We start from the raw sequence: 23,473 nt of genomic DNA on the forward strand, positions 1-23,473 counted from the left end.
CTCATTAGCTGAGACTCCAAGACCAGAAATTGGTGCGTCAGATAAAGGAGACATGAAAAATTTGCAGTGTTGGGGGGCTTCTAGGAACATGGTTGAGTTTTTTCTGTTGAGCATGTAAAGATGAAGATATTTTTGATTTTCCCTCACCAGAACATAGCTTGTTCTTTTCTGAGGAGCTCCAAAACCAAGAAGCAGAGGAGGGCAAGACAGCCACATTGTGCTGTGAGCTCTCTAAATCTGGAATTTCAGTGCAGTGGAAGAAGGGAACAGTGCTTTTGAAACCTAGTAAAAAATATGAGATAAAACAGAATGGCCGTCAGCTACAGCTTCAGATCCATGATCTAACAGTCCAGGACAGCGGGGACTATAAATGTTGTGTTGGAAACCTGGTGACAACAGCTTCTTTTGTGGTAAAGGGTAAGTGAATTATGCAAAAACCATTTTCACAATTTGACTTGAAATAAGAATTCATTTATTTATCTGTTCATGTTTATTTGTTTTTGTTGAACATGTGACAACATACAGTATGTTTTTGTTTTTCCTCTCAAGAAAAGCCATTGTTCTTCTCTAATGAGCTCCAAAACCAAGAAGCAGAGGAGGGTACGACAGCCATATTGTGCTGTGAGCTCTCTAAATCTGAAGTTTCAGTGCATTGGAAGAAGGGAACAGTGCTTTTGAAACCTAGTAAAAAATATCAGATAAAACAGGATGGCTGTCAACTACAGCTTTGTATCCATGAGCTAACAACTCAGGACAGTGGGGCCTACAAATGTTGTGTTGGAAGCCTTCTGACTACTTGCTCTGTTACGGTGAAAGGTATAAAAACATGTTTAAGTGAAAAACTCTTTCCATTTAGAGCACTCTTACAATCTTGATTTCTATTAAACCGGCACTTTATGATCATTTATTAAGAGCAAGTGATTTGTGAATATAGCCACAAATCGTAGAAACATAAAATTTATATGTATTGCCCCATGTCTAGAGCAACCAATATTCTTTTGCAAGAACCTCCAAAGCCTTGAAGCAGAGGAAGGTAAGACAGTCACTCTGATCTGTGAGATCTCAAAACCTGGAGTTGCTGTGCTTTGGAAGAAGGGAACAGTGTTGCTAAAACCTGGAAACAAGTATGAAATGAAACAAAATGGCTGTGTGCTACAACTCCATATACGTGACCTGAAAAGTGATGATAGTGGCTCTTATACATGTTGTACTGGTAGTGTGGTGACAACTGCTTCTCTTGTGGCAAAGGGTGAGTGATTTGATTTAAATGCAATTTTCCACTTTTTATAGATGAAACAGATGAATGAATTCATTAGTATATTAATTTGTCAACATTTTCTGTTAGGCATGTAAACATATTTTTGTTTTCCCCCACTAGAACATCCCTTGTTCTTCTCTAAGGAGCTCCTAAACCAAGAAGCAGAGGAGGGTAAGACAGTCACATTGTACTGCGAACTCTCTAAACCAGGAGTTTCTGTTCAGTGGAAGAAGGGAGCAGTAATACTTAAACCTTGTAAAAAATATGAGATTAAACAGGATGGCCACCAACTACAACTTCAAATCCATGAAGTAACAGCTCAGGACAGTGGGGTCTACAAATGCTGTGCTGGAAGCCTGGCAACTAATGGTTCAATTAAAGTGACAGGTACAGATATTATTTTAGTGAAACATGTATTTACAGTTTCCAACTTTTTGTCCATGTAGAATTTTTTTCATACATGGAAGAAACCACACTTTTTTTTTTTTTTTGCATGCACAGAGCAACCTTTATTCTTCTGCAAGAATCTTCAAAACCTTGAATCTGAAGAAGGTGAAACTGCATTCCTGACATGTGAGCTCTCAAAACCTGGAGTTGTTGTGCAGTGGAAAAAGGGATCAGTGTTGCTAAAACCAGGAAACAAGTATGAGATGAAACAGAATGGCTCTGAATTACACCTTCAAATCCATGATTTAAAATGTCAGGACAGTGGTGTCTACAAATGCTGTGCTGCAAAGATGGAGACAAAAGCTTCTGTTGTTGTAAAAGGTACATTTATGTGCATTTCCATTTTTTCCCAATTTCAATTTTTGCTTAAAACTTTACTTCGAATTCAAAACAAGTATTACTGCATTTTCTATATTTTTTACTCCATAAGCTCCACCTAAAATTAAAGACATCCCTCAAGCCCCACCAAGAGTAAAAGGAAAAAACATTATGGAAGAAACACACAGTGGTCTAGATCATAAGAAACAAGCTGCATTCATTGAGGAATCAGATATCTCTATCTTAGATCCATCAGAGGTTCACTTCCAGGATCTCTGTGAGAAACCGACAGATGACCAGGAAGTCAAGACAAAATCATTGGTGGGACAAAAGGGAGAAGATTTGAGTTCCAAAATGGTTATCAGTGAGTCTAGTTGCACCATGGGAGAACATGAAATTTCTTCTCTTGCAACCAATGTACATGAAGAACAAGGAAAAAAGGAGTTGGACACAAATTCAAAATGGGTAACTAAGATTTCTGTGGACCAGCACAATGAAGAGACCTCAGGGCAAGTTCAGAAAAAAACTCCAAGCATAGATACAAGTGAACAGAGCAAGGAACCATCCAGAGAGGTTCCCCTGCCTCCACCGCGGTCAAAGGGTAAGGCCACACATCCAGATGATTCACTCCAAGACCAGCACAGTATTAAAGAGCCAACTCTTGATAACAGAGGCAAGAAACAAGATGTTGTCATTGAGGCTACTGTGGATACCACAAAGGCATCAAAGCATGTTGACCTAACAGTGTCACTCCCTAAAGAGAATGTCTCCCAGCTACATGTTGAAACCAAAAGGCAACCCTATGTTTTGGAAGCAAAGATCCAAGATATGGACATAAAACTATGTGTGGATACAACTTTGAAGATATCCGAACATGGTTTAAATACCCCAGTCTTCAAAGAGATAACAGCGAAACACATTGAATCATCTCATTTAGAACAACCATGTCATTTAGAGGGAAATAATCAGTATATCAAACAGAAATCAACTGTAAACAAGGAACCAAAGAAAGAGCAAATTGTGAGCAAGGAAACAGAGTTGGAAGAATTTGCCCCGCAGACAAATAAAAATAAGGAACCAAAACAGAAATCATTGGATAAGAATGTAGCACATGAAAATCAAAATGTCCAATTTGAAGAGAGATCAGAAATTAAAAAGGTTCAATCCATGGATGAACATCAAGGACAGATAACAAAGAATATTACAGAACCACCAAGTATTGCAATTACAAGCCAGAAACCTAAAAAGCCAATCCTTTGTGCACAAAGAGACTCTTCAATGCCTGTTAGAGATGTGCAGAAGGAATTAAAGGCAGGTGAACTGAATTCACCACACATTGATAGTGGAGAACAGAAACATGTCCAGCAGGTTGTGGATAAACATCATGGAAAAGTGCCAAAGCATGTTACAGAAAAAGCAACACATATTGCCATTACAAGCCAGAAATTCAAAGAAGAAATAATAACTGCAGTTAAAACTACAGCAATTAAAGATGTGCAGAAATATTCAGAGGAAGGTGAACTGAATTTACCACACACTGATAGTGAAGATGTGAAAAATGTGAAGCAAGCTCTGGATGAAGATAAGGTTAAAGTACGAAAGCCTGTTACAGGAAAAGCAACAAATATTGCAATTGCAAGCAAGTTCAAAGAAGAAATTATTCCTGCAGAGAAAGCTACAACAATGTCCATTAGGGATGTGCAAAGGGTTTCACAGGAAGTGGAACCAAACATACAACACATTGATAGCGGAGATGAGAAAAACGTGAAGCAGGTCATAGATGAACATAACGTAAAAGTACCAAAGCATGTTAAGGAAAAGACTCCAAGCATTACAAGACAGCAGTTAAGAGAACAAATAATTCCTCCAAAGAAAACTATAACAATATCTTTTAGGGAAGTGCAGAAGGCAGCACAGGAAGTTGAACCAAACTTACCACACATGGATGATAAAGATCAGAAAAATGTGAAGGAGGTTGTCATTGAAGGACAGAAGGAAGATGTTTCCAGAGGATTGAGCTCTCAACCCGAGGAGATGATGCCAGAGCAGATCACTAGTGTGGATCCTGACAAACAGAAGAGTTTAAAAGCAGAACAAGGTGGTCCTGGTATAGATATAGATTTTGAAGATGAGCCAGAGATGCTTGAGGCTGCGATTAAAATACAAGCTGCTTTCAAAGGTTACAAAACTAGAAAGGACATGCGGCTCATCTTTAAAGAAGTGTTCAAGAACCAGAATATTAATCTTGGTGGCACTGCATTCATGGAGTGTGTTGTAGAAGGTAAAATAAGCACTGTGCGTTGGCTTAAAGATGGAGTAACTCTCAAGCCTGGGGAAAGGCACAAAATCACCCATAATGCCTATGGAAGGTGTCTTCTAGAAATTTCCAGCTTTACAAACAAAGATGCTGGAATCTACACATGCGAAGTTGCAAACAAGTTTGGAGCAGTTAGTTATAATGGGAACGTGATGGTGGGTAAACCACAGAAGCCATCACAAACAATTCAGACTGCACAAACACCAAGTACAGAAATTGTCACTGAGAAAGAGGTTTTGCCAACAATTAACACGGAAGAGGAGTCATTGAGACTCGTCTATGACCTACCGGCAGATGACACCTACAGCAAGATCCAGGAGAAAAGGAGAAGTCTAATTTCAGTCAGCTCTAGTGAGTTGTCTAAATATTCTGTCTGTTTCAAAGTGTTTATTTTACTTTTATTCTATATAATAGAAGCAAGATTAGGTCTGCACTGATATTAACTTCCGGCTGATGCCACTAAAGACAAAAATTATTCCATGTATTATGTCATGTTATATGACTGATTAATGGCAGCTAATCGGAAATGTAAAAATAAAAAAATTTGAAATTAAATAAATAAATAAATAAAAAATCTGGAAAATGTGATTAGTATTAGAATTTTGCACATCAGTAGCAGATGAACATTTTAGTTTTTTTGTAATTCTGCATCCTCTTTAGTATCCTGTTACTCAGATTATGACACAGCCCCAGATGTTGAGACAGACTACCAATCTAGGTAAGTTTTACTTCGTAAAGACCTCTCAAGGGCTCTTAATTATAAAGAATGATGGCAGCGTAAGAGCATCTTTCACATATTTGTAATTTGGAATAATACTTGTTTTTTTTAATGAATATTTTCCCAAACAGAGGTAAAGAGGCAAAGAAGGCAAAAACTGAGGTTTCTACTACTCTGACTTCTAAAGAAGAAAACATAATTAGTGTACAATCCCCAAAGAATACAGACCAGCTAAAAGTGAAAGGTCAGTTCTATTGGTACTACAAGTTATGTTTTAAAGCTCAGAGATAATTAAATAATATGCACATAATAGCAGTTTGAGAAGCTTGGAGATACTGTAACTTGTGGACTTCTGTATTGTTGGGTTTATATTTGTCATAGGTGGCAATTCACAGAGCCAGACACCCTCACCCAAACGCATTCATTCCTACAAGTCCTCTGCAAATGCTGAGTCGTTCTCTGAGTCAGATGGAGATGATGATAGAGGAGAGGTAGCAACGTTTTATAATAAATTAACAATAATCATAATAAAATTAAATTATTGGAACTTATTGTGCATATTGTAGCTCAGAGTTAGAAACAAGTGAAAAGTAAAACATAAAAAGCACTGATATGGAGTATATGTGTTTGTCACCTTGTAGACCTTTGATATTTATGTAGCCAAAAGTGATTGTCAGCCTCTGGGAGGAAACAAAGAGGCTTTTGTACTAAAGGAAGGTCAGTTTGTGGAGGTCCTGGACTCAGCCCATCCTGTGAGGTGGCTTGTCCGTACAAAGCCAACCAAGATCACACCATCCCGTCAAGGCTGGGTATCCCCGGCGTACCTAGAAAAGAAGACAAGGGTGAATTGATGGATGTGTGTTTGTATATATAAATGGTATAAAATGTTGTTACATTTATTTTAATATTTCATTTTTTTTCTCTAAGGAAATATTTTCCTTGGCCCATGAAGCAGAGACTAAAGAATCCCCTGAGAAAGGCAAAACACTTTTTACAAAGGATGAGCACAGTTTGATCCAAAGGTAAATCAGACTCAAGTCTACCAAAGGTTCAAAGTCTGACTGATCATTTTTTAGTTTAAGTTTTTCATATATATTGATGTATTTGTATTATTTGTATTCTGAAGCTATTTTAGCTTCAGTTAAATACTATTTTATTATTTAACTGAAATTAACTAAAAAAAACTAAAATTGTCAATTTTGGTTATTTTATTATTAGGTTTTGTGAAACCCTAAATTGACTAATTGATGCTTTTTTTAAATTTCCAGTCGCTTGATCAAGGGGTTACTTGATGGTGAGAATAATTTTGTGCGTGAGCTGAACTTCTTTGTGGAGCACCATTTACAATACTTAGAGACAAGCACTCAAGTTCCTCTCACCATCCTAAGTCAAAAAGAGTACATTTTCCGCAATATCAGAGATATTGCAAGTTTCCATGAATGGTAAATACATCTCTTTTGTTCTATAATATAATAAACATTGTGGTTTAACTTCTTTGTCCCTCTGTCCCTCCATCGTCCATCACAGCTGTATTCTCCCTAAGCTGGAGATGTGTTTCTCAGATGATGATGTAGCCCAGTGTTTTGTCAGTTATGCACTGGACTTTGAGATGTATCTCCAGTTCATTACAGGCCTGCCCCAAGCCGAGGCTTGCATCTCAGAAAAAAACACACAGCATTTCTTCAAGGCAAGAGCACATACTTTTTTAAGTTTGGCAGTATGATTTGAAGTATCTTCAAATAAATTAAAATTATTTTTCTACTGTGTTCCAGCAATATGCAAACACAGAGTTGGCACATTTGGATACGCAGGTCTTCAATGTTAGCACATATTTGCAGAGACCCATGGAGAGAATTCAAACGTACAAAAATGTACTTAAGGTGTGGTAGCTTAATCATTTTCTTTACACACACGCACGCACACACACACACATACACATATGTATATTTGGGGTCAGTCTGTGTTTAAATATATTCACACACAGACAGCAAAAAACAAAACAATATTAAAAAAATGTTAATTATTGCTATCAAAACAGCTTGTTGGCAGCTTCCATGTTTGTCTTTTTAGGAGCTGATCAGAAACAAAGCAAAAAGCGGACAGAACTGTTGCCTGCTGGAAGACGCCTTTGCCATTGTTTCCAGCTTGCCTTGGCGTGCAGAGAACTTGCATCATCTGTCCATGATTGAGAATTACCCTGCACCTCTCAAGGGGCTTGGAGAACCCATTAGACAGGTACTGTATCATTATACCCTGAACATCTTTGTTTGCAGGTTGACAGGTTGACAAGTGTGAGTAAGGATTTGAAGGTATCATTCTGCTAATGATAGTGTCAACGTGTCTCCAGGGCCATTTTACAGTATGGGAGGAAATTCCTGAGGTCAAAATCTCTCAAAGAGGACATCACCGCCACGTCTTTCTCTTCAAAGATTGTATTGTCTTCTGCAAGCCGAAGAGAGAACTTGGCACATACACTGAGGCCTACATATTCAAGAATAAGATGAAGGTATAATCAGATATGCATTTATTAATATATCATTTTTTTGTAATACAGAACTTTTACAGTCTATTCTACATGCTGTCCTACTGAAAACGTACTGTAGCTAAATGTCATTGATGAAATTAAATCAAAATGCAGTTCAATGAAAAGGTTCACCTTACATTTGAAAAGATGTGTATAGTACACTGCGCATGTAATATCATGTATATCATGGCAGCACTAATCACTGCAGTCCATTTCACATCCATTCCAAAAGCATTTGCTTTCTTCACAGCTGAGTGATATTGATGTAAAGGATACAGTGGAAGGAGATGACAGGTCATTTGGTCTTTGGCACGAGCACCGGGGAATGGAGAGAAAAATCATTCTGCAAGCTCGATCCATCCTCCTCCGCCTCTCCTGGCTCAAAGATCTGAGAGACCTGCAGCAGCGCAGCAAACAGCCCACTTGGAGTAAGTTAGGACACAGAAGAGCAAACTTAAGAATAAATCTGTTTTGAATAAATCTGTTTTGAATAAATCTGTTTTGCAACACATCTATGTTTTATATTTACAGCTGCCCCATGCTTTGAGCAGCATCTTAGTGACTATCCAGCAAAGCTTGGACAAAATGTAAAACTGGTCTGCAAAGTCACTGGTACACCAAAACCAGTAATAAAGTGGTATAAAGGTGAATAATACTATTTGTGTGTGTGCATAAATATAGAAAGTTAACATTTACATAGTGTATAAATTGGTTCTGCTGATGTGCTGTTTGCAGATGGTCATGCTGTGAAAGAAGACGAGCATCACATTACATCAGAAGGACAGTTAGGTGCTTGTTATCTTGTACTGACTGGTGTCATAGAGGCGGACTCAGGTCAATACATGTGTTATGCAACCAATCATGCAGGGAACGCAAGCACTCTGGCTAATATCATGATTGATGGTAAGTTTTTGAGAAATGTTTATTATGGCCATCTGTTATAATGTTTGTATTTATTTCCATCTACAGTACTGTTCAAAACTTGGGGTAAGTAAGATTTTTTTTTTTTTTTTACATTTTATTCTGGAAGGATGCATTACATACGTTGATCAAAAACAGTTATTTGAAATTGTAATAATATTGAACAATATTACTGATTTCCTGTATTTTTGATCCTGCAACCTTGGTGAGTGTAAGAAACTTTTCAAAAATATAAAAATATATTCCTGATCCCAAACTTTTGAATGCTAGTGTAAGACGTTTTAAAGATGACACAGTATGGAATTGGTTAGCAAAAATTGAGAAAGGTTTTTGTTTCCCACAGTACCTCCAAGTTTTACAACCAGACTACAGAACTCAGTGCTTGTAAAGGGACAAGATGTGCAGTTCAGGTGCTCCACACAATCTGCTCCTTTACCATCAATAAGGTACAACTGGTTCCATTCACTCATATTAATGTAATGGCATTTATATTTGATAAAAAATCTCAGACAATCTATATGCACAGGTGGTTTAAGGATGGCATTCAGCTTGAGGATAACCGGAAACACCAGATTCAATCTGATGTTCAAAGAGGAATTCTCACTCTCACTATAAAGAGAGCTGAAGAGGCAGATCTAGGTCAATACCAGTGTGAGGTACCAGAGTCTTCTGCTACTTTTTGATGACTTTATATCATATATGGATCCCATTATATACTTCTCTGTGTTTGTGATACAGCTAAAGAATGAAGTGGGCAGTGCCAAGTGTAAAGCTGAACTCTGCCCTCCAGCACCATTACCTGTGACAGTCAGGACCCAAAAGCAATCACAAACTACCCCAACTCCAGGTAAGATGAAGAGGAATGTGAACAGCAAGTGCCGTTTAAGGCAGAAAAGGTGTATATTTGGCCACTAAGTCTCACCATGTGTTGGTGGGCACCAGTAGGCTTTGAAGGAGCACATACCACAGTCATCTCCAACTCCGACTTCCCACCCATTCCTAATGTTCTGTCACTGGAACACCAGATCTTCTGAATATCCATTCCACTCCTCTAACAACTAGCTCTGTAGTCTGGAGACCATTTTCAAATTAAAATTATATGTATTAATAAAATGGACTTTTATGTTGTGCTGAATTTCACCAACAGTTTCCCATTTTCAAGAGCTTCTTGGTCTGGAAGAAACCTTTGATGGGATCGCTCAAACTATCAAAAACTTCATCGGCCATCTTCATAGAGGCATCTGCATTGCATTTTGTCATTGGAAACATTTAGTTACATTATAATATTACATATTTTATATGTACATATACAATACCTTTCAAAAGTTTGGGGTCGGTATAATTCATGTTTTTTTTAAATGTTTTGCTATACTTATCAAGGCTATATTTATTTAAAAAAATACAGTAAAACAGTTGTGGAATATTATTACAAATTAAAATAAAGTATTTTTTATTTTCCTGTGATGGCAAAGCTACATTTTCAGCAGCCTTTTTCAGTGTCATATGATCCTTCAGAAATGATTCTAATACACTGATTTTTTTTTTCCAGGATATTTTGATGAATAGAAAATTCTAAAATTGAGAAGATTTAAATTGGTTTGAGGCATTTATTTGAAGTATATATATTTTTTTCTGTATTTTGTTTTTGTCCAATCTAATGTGTCCCTGCTAAATTAAAGTATAAATTAAAAACACAAAAACAAATCTTACTGACCCCAATTTTTGGAACTGTAGTGTAAGGTTTAATTTAATTTGTCTTTAATTAATTTAGTATTAAATAAAACTGCATGCTACTTCATATATCATACGTACAGTATACAGTATCATATCATGCATTTTCTTTAATATACCTTTGTTGGTTATATGTTTTCATTTATACATTAAGTGGTTCAAAGGCAGCTTTTGGACACTTGTCAATCATGTGCATTTTCACATCCATTTTAACACACTTTCCATCCCATTTCCTTTATAGTCACAGAGTAGGAGACTTAAGATCTGATCAAAATCATCATGTAAGTGTCTTCACACAGATGCCTCAGCATTTTGCATGCATGCTACTTTCCCTTTTTTCTTTCTTTGTCTCTTTTCTTCTTATTGTCTGTTCCACATATCTGTTTATATACATGTTCTCATGGTTTCTCAGTCAGTGCATGCTCCGCTAACATGCCACGTCCATCTTCAAAGCTGAATATGTGCTAAGACTCGAGCCTTGCTGCAGATAGGGCCAAGTGGCTCTTTGCACTGCTTTTGAGGCAATGTGACTGTATACATGTGATCTGTGACTTTAAAAAAATTGGTTGGGAAAGGCTGTATCACTTCTTGCTCTGTTTGTATGCCTGTCCTTATACAGGTAAGTGCTTATATTATTTTATAGTTATAGTATACAAATATTCTACTTCATTCCTTATTTAAAGCTGATTGAATGACTACAGACCTTAATTTAATTAATTAACAAGTATTTTTTATATTTAAAAAATTTTATGTTTGCATTATTTAAGTACAGGTACTTAGTATCATTTTTTTATTATTTATTATTTAGTTAAAGTATTTAGGGAATTATCTAAAGCTTTATCTAATTTTTATAAATATTATATATTTTTAATAGATTATATTTATTTTTTACAGTTTACACTACCATTAAAAGTTTTGGGTCGGTAAGATTTTTAAAAATGTTTTTGAAAGAAGTATCTTATGTTCACCAAGGCTGAATTTATTTGATCAAAAATACTGTATCTGTACAAATAATTTCACTATATTTTAATATTTCATTTTTTCTGTGATCACAAAGCTGTAACTCCATTCTTTGATAAATGTTACACTGGACCACAAAACCAGTCTTAAAATAGGCTAATCTTTCAACTGCCCTAGAGTTTTCCTATATAAAGCTTGACTCTTCTGTAGTTACATTGGGAACTAAGACCGGTGGAAAATTTTAAGTTGCGATTTTCTAGGCTGATATGGCTAGGAACTATACTCTCATTCCGGCGTAATAATCAAGGAACTTTGCTGTCATAGGATGAGTGCAGCAGGCGCAGTGATATTACACAGCGCCTGAAAATAGTTCCCAGCTAGTTTGTGGACTATTTTTAGGGGCTGTGTAATATCACTGCGCCTGCTGCACCCATGGTACGGCAGCAAAGTTCCTTGATTTATTAGAAAATTACTTTTAATTATTACTGCCAGACCTAGAGATAGGTTGAATGTATCTGAAAACAGTATTACTGCCAGACCTAGAGATAGGTTGAATGTATCTGAAAATGGTAAAACTCAACTGTTTAACTCTAGGGGAGTTGGAAAATGAGCCTATATTTAAAATAGTGGAGTGTTCCTTTAAAGGGTCATGAAACCCCCCGTTTCAGCACTGGTTAGTTCTTACCACAGTTTTAAAAAATGCTAAAAAAGTTGTCGCTATCTCATGAATACTGAAAATCTTAATTTACAAGGAAATTTACAAAATATCTTCGTGGAACATGATCTTTACTCAATATCCTAATGATTTTTGGTATAAAAGAAAAATAGAAAATTTTGGCCCGTACAATGTTTTTTGGGCTATTGATAAAAATATACCCCAGTGACTTAAGACTGGTTTTGTGGTCCAAGGTCACATATATAAAGTGCAAAAGAACATGAATTAGTTTGAAATAGAAATCTTTTGTAAAGTAATTGCTTAAATGTTTTTTAAAAAGAACGTTTTTATTTAAAAAAAAAAAAAAAAAAAAAAAAAAAGGAAAATCTTATTGACCTTAAACTTTTGAACGTTAGTGTATGTAAAATTAAATAATTTATTTATCAGTTTGACAACCTAAATGTTTTCAAACAGATCCCCACTCAGATGGTTGGTCAAGTTCCTTTGTGAAGAACCTGTTTCATATACTCTTTCAGACTGGAAACCCCGAAACGTAAGTTTACATACAGTCTGTGTAATCGGTGGGCTATAAACATAGTCTTTATTATGTATAGTTTAATTATACTGCATACATGCTCTACTGTGTGGTTTTTTTTAAGCAGTGATATTCAGGACAGTTGATTATATCATTTTACTGTCTGTCAATCAATTTAATGCAAAATGTGTTGTACTGAAGATCTGCTGCTGGTGTTGAAGACGCACAAACACTTAAAGAACAGGACGACATGGAGAGGCAGGTACAGACGGCACAGGAAGAGGGACACGTGGAGCCTGAGGAACACTTTTACTCAGACACAGAGGGGGAATTTCTGACAGGTACTGACTATATGTGACCCTGGACCACAAAACCAGTCTTAAGTCGCTGGGGTATATTTTTAGCAATAGCCAAAAAAACATTGTATTGGTCATTGGTTATAATTTTTATGTCAAAAATCATTAGGATATTAAGTAAAGATCATGTTCCATGAAGATATTTTGTAAATTTCCTATCATAAATATTTCATAACTTTTTTTTTTTTGTTTGGTAATATGCATTGCTAAGAATTCATTTGGACAACTTTAAAGGCGATTTTCTCAGTATTTAGACACCCTCAGATTCCAGATTTTTAAATAGTTTTATCTCGGCCTAATTTCATCCAATCCTAATAAACCATACATCAATGGAAAGCTTATTTATTCAGAAAATGTATGCATCTCAATTTCGAAAAATTTACACTTAAGACTGGTTTTGTGGGTCACATATGAGGTTTATAAATAACTTCTGTGAAAAAATTATCACCGGAGGAATTTGTCAATCTATCATTTATTTACTCAGAGCCTCCAGCTGTGCAAGTGGCCATTGAAGACCTGACAGTCCGGCCTGGTCAGCCTGCAACATTCTCTGCCATTATTACTGGCCAGCCCACCCCAGATATACAGTGGTTTAAGGTATTATATATACAAAACGGTAACAGTGCTTACTGATTTTGTTATGTTAGGATGGAAACTCAATAATCTTTACTTCTATTTACTGCAGTGAAATTTATTTATTTGGTTTCCTGCAGGATGACCAGGAAATCCTATCCAATGACTACACAGAAATATGTCAAAGTAATGCCCGTTGCTCTCTGACTTTGCTAAATACTCAAATAGAGGATTGTGGCACCTACAGCTGCATAGCTATTAATAGTGCAGGACAAGCATCTTGCCTCGCCAAACTCCGTGTTGACACAGGTGAGTTGGAAAGCTTTATTATTACCATCCGTTTTATCTTTATAAACCCTAAATGTCTGTTGACAAGGAATAGTGTGTTTTAAAAAATCTTATTTTTTTTCTTCTTTTTCAGGTCCAGATGAGATTGAGGAAGAAAGAGAAGTGGAGTTTGGAAAAAGACGGAAATTACATTCTGTATATGATGTTCATGAAGAGATAGGGAGGTAATATCATCATATAAATCTTGACGTTTATGTAATCTAGCATTAACTCCTTTTTTAAATATAATAGTTCATGTAATATCTGATTTGTTCTAAAACATCCTTTATAGACCTTATTAACATTTTTCTCTTTTTGTTTTATTTCCTGGATATCCAGGGGCACTTTTGGAGTGGTTAAAAAAGTCACACACAAGGCGAATGGTGAATGTTTTGCTGCTAAGTTCCTTCCACTCAGAAGCAGAACACGGACCAGAGCATTCCAGGAGAGAGACCTACTGTCCCGTCTAGCTCACCGCAGACTAGCGTGCCTCTTGGACTTTTTCACCACAAGACGCACACTGGTCTTGGTTGTAGAATTGTAGGATTTCATATTTTCATGCTTTTTTTAAGTAGTTAACATTAGCTTTTTCAAAACGTAATAAATATATTTAAAAAAAATTCTCTCCCACAGATGTTCTACACAGGGGTTACTTGATCATTTGTTTTTAAAGGGATCAGTTTCAGAGAGGGAGGTAATATTGAGAAATCATTGAATGTCATTCACACTTTCATACAGTAATCAAGAAAATGTGATAATTATTATTTGTTGTTTTTAGGTCCAATTATATATTCAGCAGGTTCTGGAGGGCATTGGATACATGCACAGTTTGAACATCTTACATCTGGATATCAAAGTAAGTGATTATACTTAATTTATATTAGTGGGAATTATAGTTCAATCATGACAACTCTGAAGATTTTAGCATGGTGATGGATAGGACATGTTAATGTATTTGGTCTTGGCTAAATAGATCTGCTATTCTACTGCTGAATTGCTGTAGTTGTAGATTATTGCTGCTTCTGCAAGCAAGTACAGGAACTTGCTACTGCCAATGCATATGGCGATAAGGTGTCGTGAGTTTTTAAGACATACTGCTGCTGCACAAATAGCATATAAAATGTCCTGTAGCAGATCTATACAGGTGGAGCTGGGGAAGGTGGAGTGTTTCAGAGAAACTCTGAAAGCACACTGCAGAAATCTTAAGTGAATGCTAGCCAGCCTTATAATTGCAAGGCAGTAAGCTCATTGGCTGCATATGCAGCATGAACCAATCAGCTTGTGCTGAATATCATCAGTTACATTAACAACCCGTCAGCCTGCGCCATCTAGAGTTTCATGACCGCACTAATTATTTATATTGCAGTATTATTAGTATTATAACTGGCATTGTCATTCTAACATTTTGTAAAACTTATTTCTAAACCTTTTCTTTGCAGACAGACAATATCCTAATGGTGTCCCCTGCGAGAGAAGACATAAAAATCTGTGATTTTGGCTTCTGCCAAGAAATTGACAACTCCAGACACCAGTACAGCAAGTTTGGGACACCTGAGTTTGTTGCGCCAGAAATTTTCCACCAAGAACCTGTGACAGTAACCACTGATATCTGGTAAACAAACTACTGTGGCTTGTTGCAAATTGTGTTGAACAGAATTTATCATATTCAGAAATGCAATTCTGTCCTTTTTGCTGCTTGGTGATTTTTTTCATTATTCATTTATTCAGGTCTCTTGGTGTGGTTACTTACTTATGGTGAGTGCATTGAAGAAATGGAGCATGCAGATATTTTTCTGTTTCTCTTTCTGGTTTCTCTGTATGCTGCAATTTTGTATGGTGTACTATTAGAAAATATTAAGTGTTTTCTTGAATATTGCTTTTTTTCTGGATAGTTTAACATGCCACTGTCCTTTCTTCGGGGAGAATGACCGTTCCACACTGATGAAGGTCGCTGAGGGCATGGTGTACTGGGACACACCTGAGATCACAAGCAGAAGTGTGGAGGCACAGGACTTCTTACATAGGGTTCTACAACCAGACCCAGAGTAAGCTCAGCTTACTTGCATGTATTGGAAGTTTTTGTGAGCAGTAAATGATAAAGTTGCTTTGTTTCACCTTCACAGAATGAGACCCTCTGCATCTGAGTGTTTGAGTCACGAGTGGTTTCAGGTTGGTAGTCATCTGTGTAGCAAACATAAAATAAACTTTGTGTACAAAGTTAAAATTGACATTCATCAGAAATGTAATTATTTTTAGGGCTATTATGAAGATGAAGAACCTGAGGACATAAATACCAAAAATCTAAAATCTTTTATTTCAAGAAGAAAATGGCAGGTAAGATTTTCTTTGCCATTGATTATCCAGGAAAGATTTCTACTTTCACGCCTTTTCCGTGATTCTTGCCTTTTCTTTCAGCGTTCCTTGACATGTCTCGGCTCTGTTCTGACTTTGAGACCAATCCCAGAGTTGTTGGAGGCTCCTCTGCGTGACGTTTCGATTACAGCTACAAGGGAAACCCAGGAGCCCAGCAGCACCTCCCTAAGTAGTGGATCCTCCTCAGAGTTTGATGAAGCAGATGCTTGGGACTTCTTCCAACAGGTGAGCCAGGAGGATGAAGATGATCTGGAAGAAGAGGAAGAATATGAGCCATACACTCCTGTGTCAAAGATGCCCACAGTTTTAAAACTGGATGAAGAAGATATGCTTATTGGTAAGGACCGTTTTCACAGCGGCCCACTGGTGATTCCCACGACCGCACCATCAACAGAGCCAGTCAGTTTGGAGAGGACAGACAGTAGCCCCTATCTTCACCTCTCTGAAAGAGATGAAGGATTGGATCCCATACCACGTCGTAGCCTCATTAAGAGCACTTTTTATTGCAGCTCTGAGCAGCTCTCACCCATGTCTGCTCGTCACATGACGCTTCGGGATAAAATTCAAGCTAAAAAGCAAGAGCGTGGCCGTAAACCCCTCCGTGCCAGCCTCTCCGGCAGGTTAAATGAGCCCCTCATAGAGTATGTAGAAGATTCCCCAGACTTAGAAGCTAATCGTAACCAAAAAAGAGGATCAATGCATTCATCTATCCTCAAGTCAAGCTCATTTGATAGTGGAGTGAGTGCTGCCCATCCAAGCATACACACCCAGAGAAGAAGCAGGTCATTAGATGTATACACACAACGCTCTTCGACTTCAATTGAGCCAACAGTGCAAGGAGAGGAGGATGAGCATGACGTTGAAGAAAGCCAGAAACCAGATGTCACTGATGAAGAAGAGGAAAAAACTGAAGAAGTCCAAGTGAGAAGGAAACTTTGCCGTCGCTCTGCGTTTTTGTCAAAGAAGGGCCCATTAATTGTGAGAAAGGTCAGAGCACAGGTTCATGAGCCTGAAGAAGGACATCAGCCAGCCTTGCAAAGTTCTTGTGAGGATGACAACCAGTTGCAGGTCACGGAAACAGACACAAGAAATTTAGGTGATGAGGAGAGTGTGGATGGCTCACAGCTTTCACTAGCATGTTCACTTGACCACGGTTCAGAAGCTTCTAGCAGGATAGGCTCACATGAAGAACTCTCCCACAGACACCACCATGAAGAGAGCTTGATCGCTCGATCCTCTGGAAAAACATCTCCATGCTCTTTACTGCAAGACTCTGAGGATGAAGACATGGAGAGGGTCCTGAGATCTCTTCGCCAGGACCTCCCAAAAATCCCGCCAAGACGGCGCAGCAACAGTTCAAGCTCTGGACTAAATGAGATGTGCAATAGGAGTGACATCCTTCTGAGAAGACGCTCCTCTGCAGTTCCTGTTCAGGCTGCAGTAGCAGGACAAGAAAGCATAGAATTACTTCAAAGACATGCCTCAGCCCCAGCTCTTCAAGCCAAACCTCCTAGTGGGAAAACTTCCAAGGCTGGATTCATGAAGATCTTCCATAAACATTCGTGGGCTAGCCATTCTTCTCCTCAACTAGAAGGCTCGGAAAAGAAGCAAACAGAAGGAGCATCCTCACAACCCAAGAGTCCTCTTCTAACTCTGAGGAAGAAGATGCGAGCTTCAGCCTCTAGCATAACAAAACTGTTTACCCGACAGCCCAGCAAAGGGGATGAAGAGAAGAAGAAAGGCGGTATGCTACTGTTTAAAATACACTATTCAGTTTTAAAAAATACATTAGCTTGTGCATAATAATTATATCTCAAATTCTTTCTGACAGGACCAATTGTGAAGAACTCCTCCCCTGTCATACCAGAGAAAATGACCACAGTAATGACCACCTCATCCGAAAGTCCTCAGAAGAAGTCCAAATTGTTCTTGCTGAATGTGCCGATATTTAAGAAGACCAAAGGTTAAACAACTACATTAAAGTCATTAAACTGTTCCATATAATTGATTTTTATAGATACACTACTGTTCAAATATTTGGGGTTTATATATGATTTTTAAAGGTTTTTGAAATAGGTCTTTAATGCTCACCAAGGCTGCATTTATGTCATTTATGCCTGTGATGGTAAAGCTGAATTTTCAGCATCATTACTCCAGTCTTCGGTGTCAAAGGATCCTCCAGAAATAATTCTGATGTGTTGATTTGGTACTCTTATTATAATCAATGTTGAAATCATGATACATCTTTTTCAGGATATTGTGATAATTAGAAAATTTGTAAGAATTTGAAACTGTCAATTTATTGCATCCTCACTAAAAATAAGCCATTAAAAAAATCTAACCTACCCCAGATTTTTGGATGGTAGAGTATTTCATAAAGTTCTGAAATTGTTTTCTGATTTCCAACCAGAAAGTCCAGTCAAACCATCCAGGCCAGATGTCATTCAGCTAGCAGGGGGAGGAGCGCTTGTGTTCTGGAAACCTCTGCCATCAAAAGAACTTGTCACATATTGCATTCAGTATAGTGTAAATGGTAAGAATACATACTGAGAATATACAATACATACTGTATTATGAGCATTGTTTTTCATTGTGTTTTTCCATGGTGCTTCATAAAGAATGTTTTGTCCTTTATATTAGGTGTGGAGTGGAGAATGTTGGCAGAGAATGTTACAGACAGCTGTTTTACAGTAAATGCCCTTCCGAGAGGACTGGGATATATGTTCAGAGTATCCCATAACACCAAGACAGGGTTGGCACCTTTTAGTGACCCTTCACCACCAGCCTTTATGGCCACACCTTATGAAGGTACAGACTTGCTTGGAATTTACTTTTATCCAAAAGTATTTTATTTATTTTATTACCTCAACCTACATCTTTAAATATGTACCCCCTATTATCTTTAAATGTAATGAAATCATCTCTTTTCATAAAATAAATGGAATATTCTCAGAATATGGTCATATAATGTAGTTTACTTCAAGGAAATTTAAAGAAAGTGAATTTATTGTAATTAATTACGAACAATTTATTTTTGCAGAATTTCACAATCCTCTCATTAAAATGGAATCTATTGGGTCAAAGGTCACTGTACCTGGAGGTCTTGGCACTGACAAATCTTACAGCTTCCTTTCTGAAATCAACAGGTACTTGACATCATATATGTGTGTGTGTGTGTGTGTGTGTGTGTGTATTTAATATATGGGCTAGTTCACACTGCCACAACAAACTAAAACAACTCTAAAATAATTTTTTGGGTTTTGTTGGATGAGTGTGTTTTTAACCCTGCTGGTGTTTGTTCGGACAGTATGAACCAGCCTTTATAGTATTTAAGCTCTAATACTATAATATTTATGCTCTACATTGCTTTAATGAATCCACATAAATGTGAAATGAAAGCAAAATTGTTGACTCACAAAACACTGATTCCAATTATTTCCAATCCTTTTTATGTTGCTCATTTATGTAATTTTTTTTACTACAGTTAAGTACATAATTCTGTATCTCTTTTGACAGAGGCCGTTTGAGTGTGGTAATGCAGTGTGAGGATAGTCGCAGCTCTCAGATGTTAGCCGCTAAGATAACACTTTACAGACCAGAGCAGAGGCAGTTGGTTTTAAGGGAATATCAACTGCTTCGCCGACTGAACCACCATCGAATCGTCCAGCTGCAGTCAGCCATCCTCACCCCCACCTTCCTGGTGCTTATAGAGGAACTGTGCTCAGGACGAGAGCTTCTTTATAACCTTGCAGAAAGGTGAGAGCAATATGGTTTAAAGGGTTCTGTTCAGTTATGTAGTCCTATAAATTGCTAATTAAATATTGACAGAGACTAGTGAAAATCATTATCTTTAACAGTCAGTGTTGTACAAAATTACCTTACTTTTTACTCCTGATGTCCTACAGGACTCTATATTCAGAAACACAGGTGACTAACCTACTAGAGCAGATTCTGAGTGCTGTGGATTACCTGCACAGCAGACGCATTGTACACCTGGACCTAAAGTCGGACAACATGCTTGTGACAGGCCGGAATGTAGTGAAGATTGTGGATTTGGGCTCTGCTCAGCCCTTCACTCCAGGACAGGCACTAAACATTGAACACATCAAAGAAATAACAGATAATAAAGGTATATCAGTGATACTGGATCATAGATTATCTGGAATTTGTTGCTGTGTTTTTATTCAGCCAATATAGATTACCGTTGCAAAGTTTGGAGTCAGTTTAGTCGAATTGTATAATGTTTTGTAATGCTTACCAAACTTGCATTTATTTGATAAAAAATACATTAAAACTATTACTATATTACCGCTTTTTAATCTATTTTAAAATGTAATTTATTCTTGTGATGACATTTTTAGTATTATCTGTGTTGAAAACAATTGTGCTGCTAATTTTTATTTAAATGGTCGTACTTGTTTATGGTTACTTTTAGTCAATTTAATGTATCCTTGCTTAATAAAAGTATTAATTTCTTTTTTTAAATCGTACTGATCTCAAACTGTTGAATGGTAAATGTACACGGAACTACTTTCATTTTCTGGGCTGCTTGGCATCTTAAAAGGAAAAAAAAGTATCCAGTATCTTATCACCAACAAACCAATTTAGTTTATGTAAGTTATTTTTTGGTTCTGTTTGTTAGGTTATATTGTCCTTCCTAAAGCTCCTGAAATATTAGAAGGACAAGGAGTTGGACCTGAAACTGATATCTGGGCTGTCGGTGTTTTGGCTTTTATAATGTAAGTCTTTTCATTCTGTAAATCCATAACCATTAGGAATAGTTACAGCACCATTAGGGCTTCTTTATTTTTCATCCATTATTCATTGATTTCCTCTCATTTTCTTTAATTTTCATCTTAAGGTTGAGTGCAGACAGTCCCTTCCATGCTGATATAAATTGGGAGAGGGATCGAAACATCAAAAAAGGCAAGATCCAGTTTAATCGTTGTTACCCAGGTCTCTCAGAGGGAGCCATTAACTTTATGAAGAACACCCTGAGCAACAAAGCCTGGTAACATTCACAGATGATGTTTCCTTATTTTGTGTGTTTCAATCCAAACAACAGACAGTTAGATTTCATGTCATCATAGTCGGATGATGTCTTAATTGTAGACAACTAATCAAAACTAATACCATTATTATTTTCCATCAGTGGACCGAAAACCAATAGTTAAATGTATTCTGCTTCTAAACTTAATGTGTTGACTGAATCAGTTAATATGTGGACATACGCAGTATTTGATGTGACTTCATGTTTTACCAGGGCAAGACCTACAGCTGCAGAGTGCCTCCAAAACCCCTGGATACAAGGAGACCGTCCACCCTCCAAACACACTGACTCTGTGGTCTGCTTCTCAACAGACAAGCTGCAGGCCTATCTCAGGGAACGAGAGGTCAAGCGAGACCACGTCCGCACAAAAATTAATCTGCCCTTTCCATAATTCAAGGGACAAACATTTTTGGAGGCTGACAGTGATGTGTGGAACTGACATGCTTTTTGTAGTTTTCGAAAAGCTGTGCTGCTCTCCCACAAGGAAAGAGTATGATAAAAAAGCTGTAATGATAATCAATTATATTTCTTTCGATATAACATTAACACATGCAATCAGGCAATCTGCACAACATGGCTTCAGTTGTTGCTTTGTAATAATTCAAAAATGACTTAATTTCCATAAACACCGTTTTACAGTAGATTAAATAAATGTCATTTATATAGCTCAGTGGTAATGGGGCTTTTGCATTTCTATCTATCTATCTATCTATCTACAACCCGAATTCCGGAAAAGTTGGGACGTTTTTTAAATTTTAATAAAATGAAAACTAAAAGACTTTCAAATCACATGAGCCAATATTTTATTCACAATAGAACATAGATAACATAGCAAATGTTTAAACTGCGAAAGTTTACAATTTTATGCACAAAATGAGCTCATTTCAATTTTGATTTCTGCTACAGGTCTCAAAATAGTTGGGACGGGGCATGTTTACCATGGTGTAGCATCTCCTTTTCTTTTCAAAACAGTTTGAAGACGTCTGGGCATTGAGGCTATGAGTTGCTGGAGTTTTGCTGTTGGAATTTGGTCCCATTCTTGCCTTATATAGATTTCCAGCTGCTGAAGAGTTCGTGGTCATCTTTGACGTATTTTTCGTTTAATGATGCGCCAAATGTTCTCTATAGGTGAAAGATCTGGACTGCAGGCAGGCCAGGTTAGCACCCGGACTCTTCTACGACGAAGCCATGCTGTTGTTATAGCTGCAGTATGTGGTTTTGCATTGTCCTGCTGAAATAAACAAGGCCTTCCCTGAAATAGACGTTGTTTGGAGGGAAGCATATGTTGCTCTAAAACCTTTTATATACCTTTCAGCATTCACAGAGCCTTCCAAAACATGCAAGCTGCCCATACCGTATGCACTTATGCACCCCCATACCATCAGAGATGCTGGCTTTTGAACTGAACGCTGATAACATGCTGGAAGGTCTCCCTCCTCTTTAGCCCGGAGGACACGGCGTCCGTGATTTCCAACAAGAATGTCAAATTTGGACTCGTCTGACCATAAAACATTATTCCACTTTGAAATAGTCCATTTTAAATGAGCTTTGGCCCAAAGGACACGACGGCGCTTCTGGACCATGTTCACATATGGCTTCCTTTTTGCATGATAGAGCTTTAGTTGGCATCTGCTGATGGCACGGCGGATTGTGTTTACCGACAGTGGTTTCTGAAAGTATTCCTGGGCCCATTTAGTAATGTCATTGACACAATCATGCCGATGAGTGATGCAGTGTCGTCTGAGAGCCCGAAGACCATGGGCATCCAATAAAGGTCTCCGGGCTTGTCCCTTACGCACAGAGATTTCTCCAGTTTCTCTGAATCTTTTGATGATGTTATGCACTGTAGATGATGAGATTTGCAAAGCCTTTGCAATTTGACGTTGAGGAACATTGTTTTTAAAGTTTTCCACAATTTTTTTACGCAGTCTTTCGCAGATTGGAGAGCCTCTGCCCATCTTTACTTCTGAGAGACTCTGCTTCTCTAAGACAAAGCTTTTATAGCTAATCATGTTACAGACCTGATATCAATTAACTTAATTAATCACTAGATGTTCTCCCAGCTGAATCTTTTCAAAACTGCTTGCTTTTTTAGCCATTTGATGCCCCCGTGCCAACTTTTTTGAGACCTGTAGCAGGCATTAAATTTTAAATGAGCTAATTAAGTGGATAAAAGTGTAAAATTTCTCAGTTTAAACATTTGCTACGTTATCTATGTTCTATTGTGAATAAAATATTGGCTCATGTGATTTGAAATTCCTTTAGTTTTCATTTTATTAAAATTTAAAAAACGTCCCAACTTTTCCGGAATTCGGGTTGTGTCTGTCTGTCTGTCTATCTATCTATCTATCTATCTATCTATCTATCTATCTATCTATCTATCTATCTGATGCAGAACATGTTATCACTG

General features: G+C 37.3%; 1 protein-coding gene across 1 annotated transcript in view; it reads left to right on the top strand.

Annotated features, from left to right (window-relative positions):
- The window catches only part of obscna (obscurin, cytoskeletal calmodulin and titin-interacting RhoGEF a), a 44,720-nt gene extending 22,947 nt beyond the window's left edge, over nucleotides 1–21,773 (top strand). Inside the window, exons 38-82 of the mRNA XM_059504410.1 lie at nucleotides 151–417; nucleotides 550–816; nucleotides 983–1,249; nucleotides 1,379–1,645; nucleotides 1,760–2,026; nucleotides 2,136–4,691; nucleotides 5,001–5,058; nucleotides 5,190–5,302; nucleotides 5,440–5,549; nucleotides 5,700–5,900; nucleotides 5,986–6,080; nucleotides 6,327–6,500; nucleotides 6,586–6,745; nucleotides 6,831–6,938; nucleotides 7,129–7,293; nucleotides 7,406–7,564; nucleotides 7,833–8,010; nucleotides 8,114–8,227; nucleotides 8,318–8,485; nucleotides 8,847–8,949; nucleotides 9,030–9,159; nucleotides 9,242–9,350; nucleotides 12,324–12,402; nucleotides 12,586–12,725; nucleotides 13,225–13,337; nucleotides 13,454–13,632; nucleotides 13,748–13,825; nucleotides 13,980–14,180; nucleotides 14,274–14,334; nucleotides 14,419–14,496; nucleotides 15,080–15,252; nucleotides 15,369–15,395; nucleotides 15,533–15,685; nucleotides 15,764–15,816; nucleotides 15,910–15,974; nucleotides 16,056–17,757; nucleotides 17,845–17,976; nucleotides 18,433–18,546; nucleotides 18,654–18,821; nucleotides 19,054–19,159; nucleotides 19,530–19,769; nucleotides 19,919–20,142; nucleotides 20,632–20,752; nucleotides 20,875–21,024; nucleotides 21,277–21,773. Of these exons, the coding sequence (XP_059360393.1) occupies nucleotides 151–417; nucleotides 550–816; nucleotides 983–1,249; nucleotides 1,379–1,645; nucleotides 1,760–2,026; nucleotides 2,136–4,691; nucleotides 5,001–5,058; nucleotides 5,190–5,302; nucleotides 5,440–5,549; nucleotides 5,700–5,900; nucleotides 5,986–6,080; nucleotides 6,327–6,500; nucleotides 6,586–6,745; nucleotides 6,831–6,938; nucleotides 7,129–7,293; nucleotides 7,406–7,564; nucleotides 7,833–8,010; nucleotides 8,114–8,227; nucleotides 8,318–8,485; nucleotides 8,847–8,949; nucleotides 9,030–9,159; nucleotides 9,242–9,350; nucleotides 12,324–12,402; nucleotides 12,586–12,725; nucleotides 13,225–13,337; nucleotides 13,454–13,632; nucleotides 13,748–13,825; nucleotides 13,980–14,180; nucleotides 14,274–14,334; nucleotides 14,419–14,496; nucleotides 15,080–15,252; nucleotides 15,369–15,395; nucleotides 15,533–15,685; nucleotides 15,764–15,816; nucleotides 15,910–15,974; nucleotides 16,056–17,757; nucleotides 17,845–17,976; nucleotides 18,433–18,546; nucleotides 18,654–18,821; nucleotides 19,054–19,159; nucleotides 19,530–19,769; nucleotides 19,919–20,142; nucleotides 20,632–20,752; nucleotides 20,875–21,024; nucleotides 21,277–21,454 (10,571 nt within the window). The 3' untranslated portion in view covers nucleotides 21,455–21,773. The remainder of the gene's footprint in view (nucleotides 1–150; nucleotides 418–549; nucleotides 817–982; nucleotides 1,250–1,378; nucleotides 1,646–1,759; nucleotides 2,027–2,135; nucleotides 4,692–5,000; nucleotides 5,059–5,189; nucleotides 5,303–5,439; nucleotides 5,550–5,699; nucleotides 5,901–5,985; nucleotides 6,081–6,326; nucleotides 6,501–6,585; nucleotides 6,746–6,830; nucleotides 6,939–7,128; nucleotides 7,294–7,405; nucleotides 7,565–7,832; nucleotides 8,011–8,113; nucleotides 8,228–8,317; nucleotides 8,486–8,846; nucleotides 8,950–9,029; nucleotides 9,160–9,241; nucleotides 9,351–12,323; nucleotides 12,403–12,585; nucleotides 12,726–13,224; nucleotides 13,338–13,453; nucleotides 13,633–13,747; nucleotides 13,826–13,979; nucleotides 14,181–14,273; nucleotides 14,335–14,418; nucleotides 14,497–15,079; nucleotides 15,253–15,368; nucleotides 15,396–15,532; nucleotides 15,686–15,763; nucleotides 15,817–15,909; nucleotides 15,975–16,055; nucleotides 17,758–17,844; nucleotides 17,977–18,432; nucleotides 18,547–18,653; nucleotides 18,822–19,053; nucleotides 19,160–19,529; nucleotides 19,770–19,918; nucleotides 20,143–20,631; nucleotides 20,753–20,874; nucleotides 21,025–21,276) is intronic.
- Nucleotides 21,774–23,473: the final 1,700 nt, after the last annotated feature.

This window comes from Carassius carassius, chromosome 21, assembly GCF_963082965.1.
Source record: "Carassius carassius chromosome 21, fCarCar2.1, whole genome shotgun sequence".
Lineage (NCBI taxonomy): Eukaryota > Metazoa > Chordata > Actinopteri > Cypriniformes > Cyprinidae > Carassius > Carassius carassius.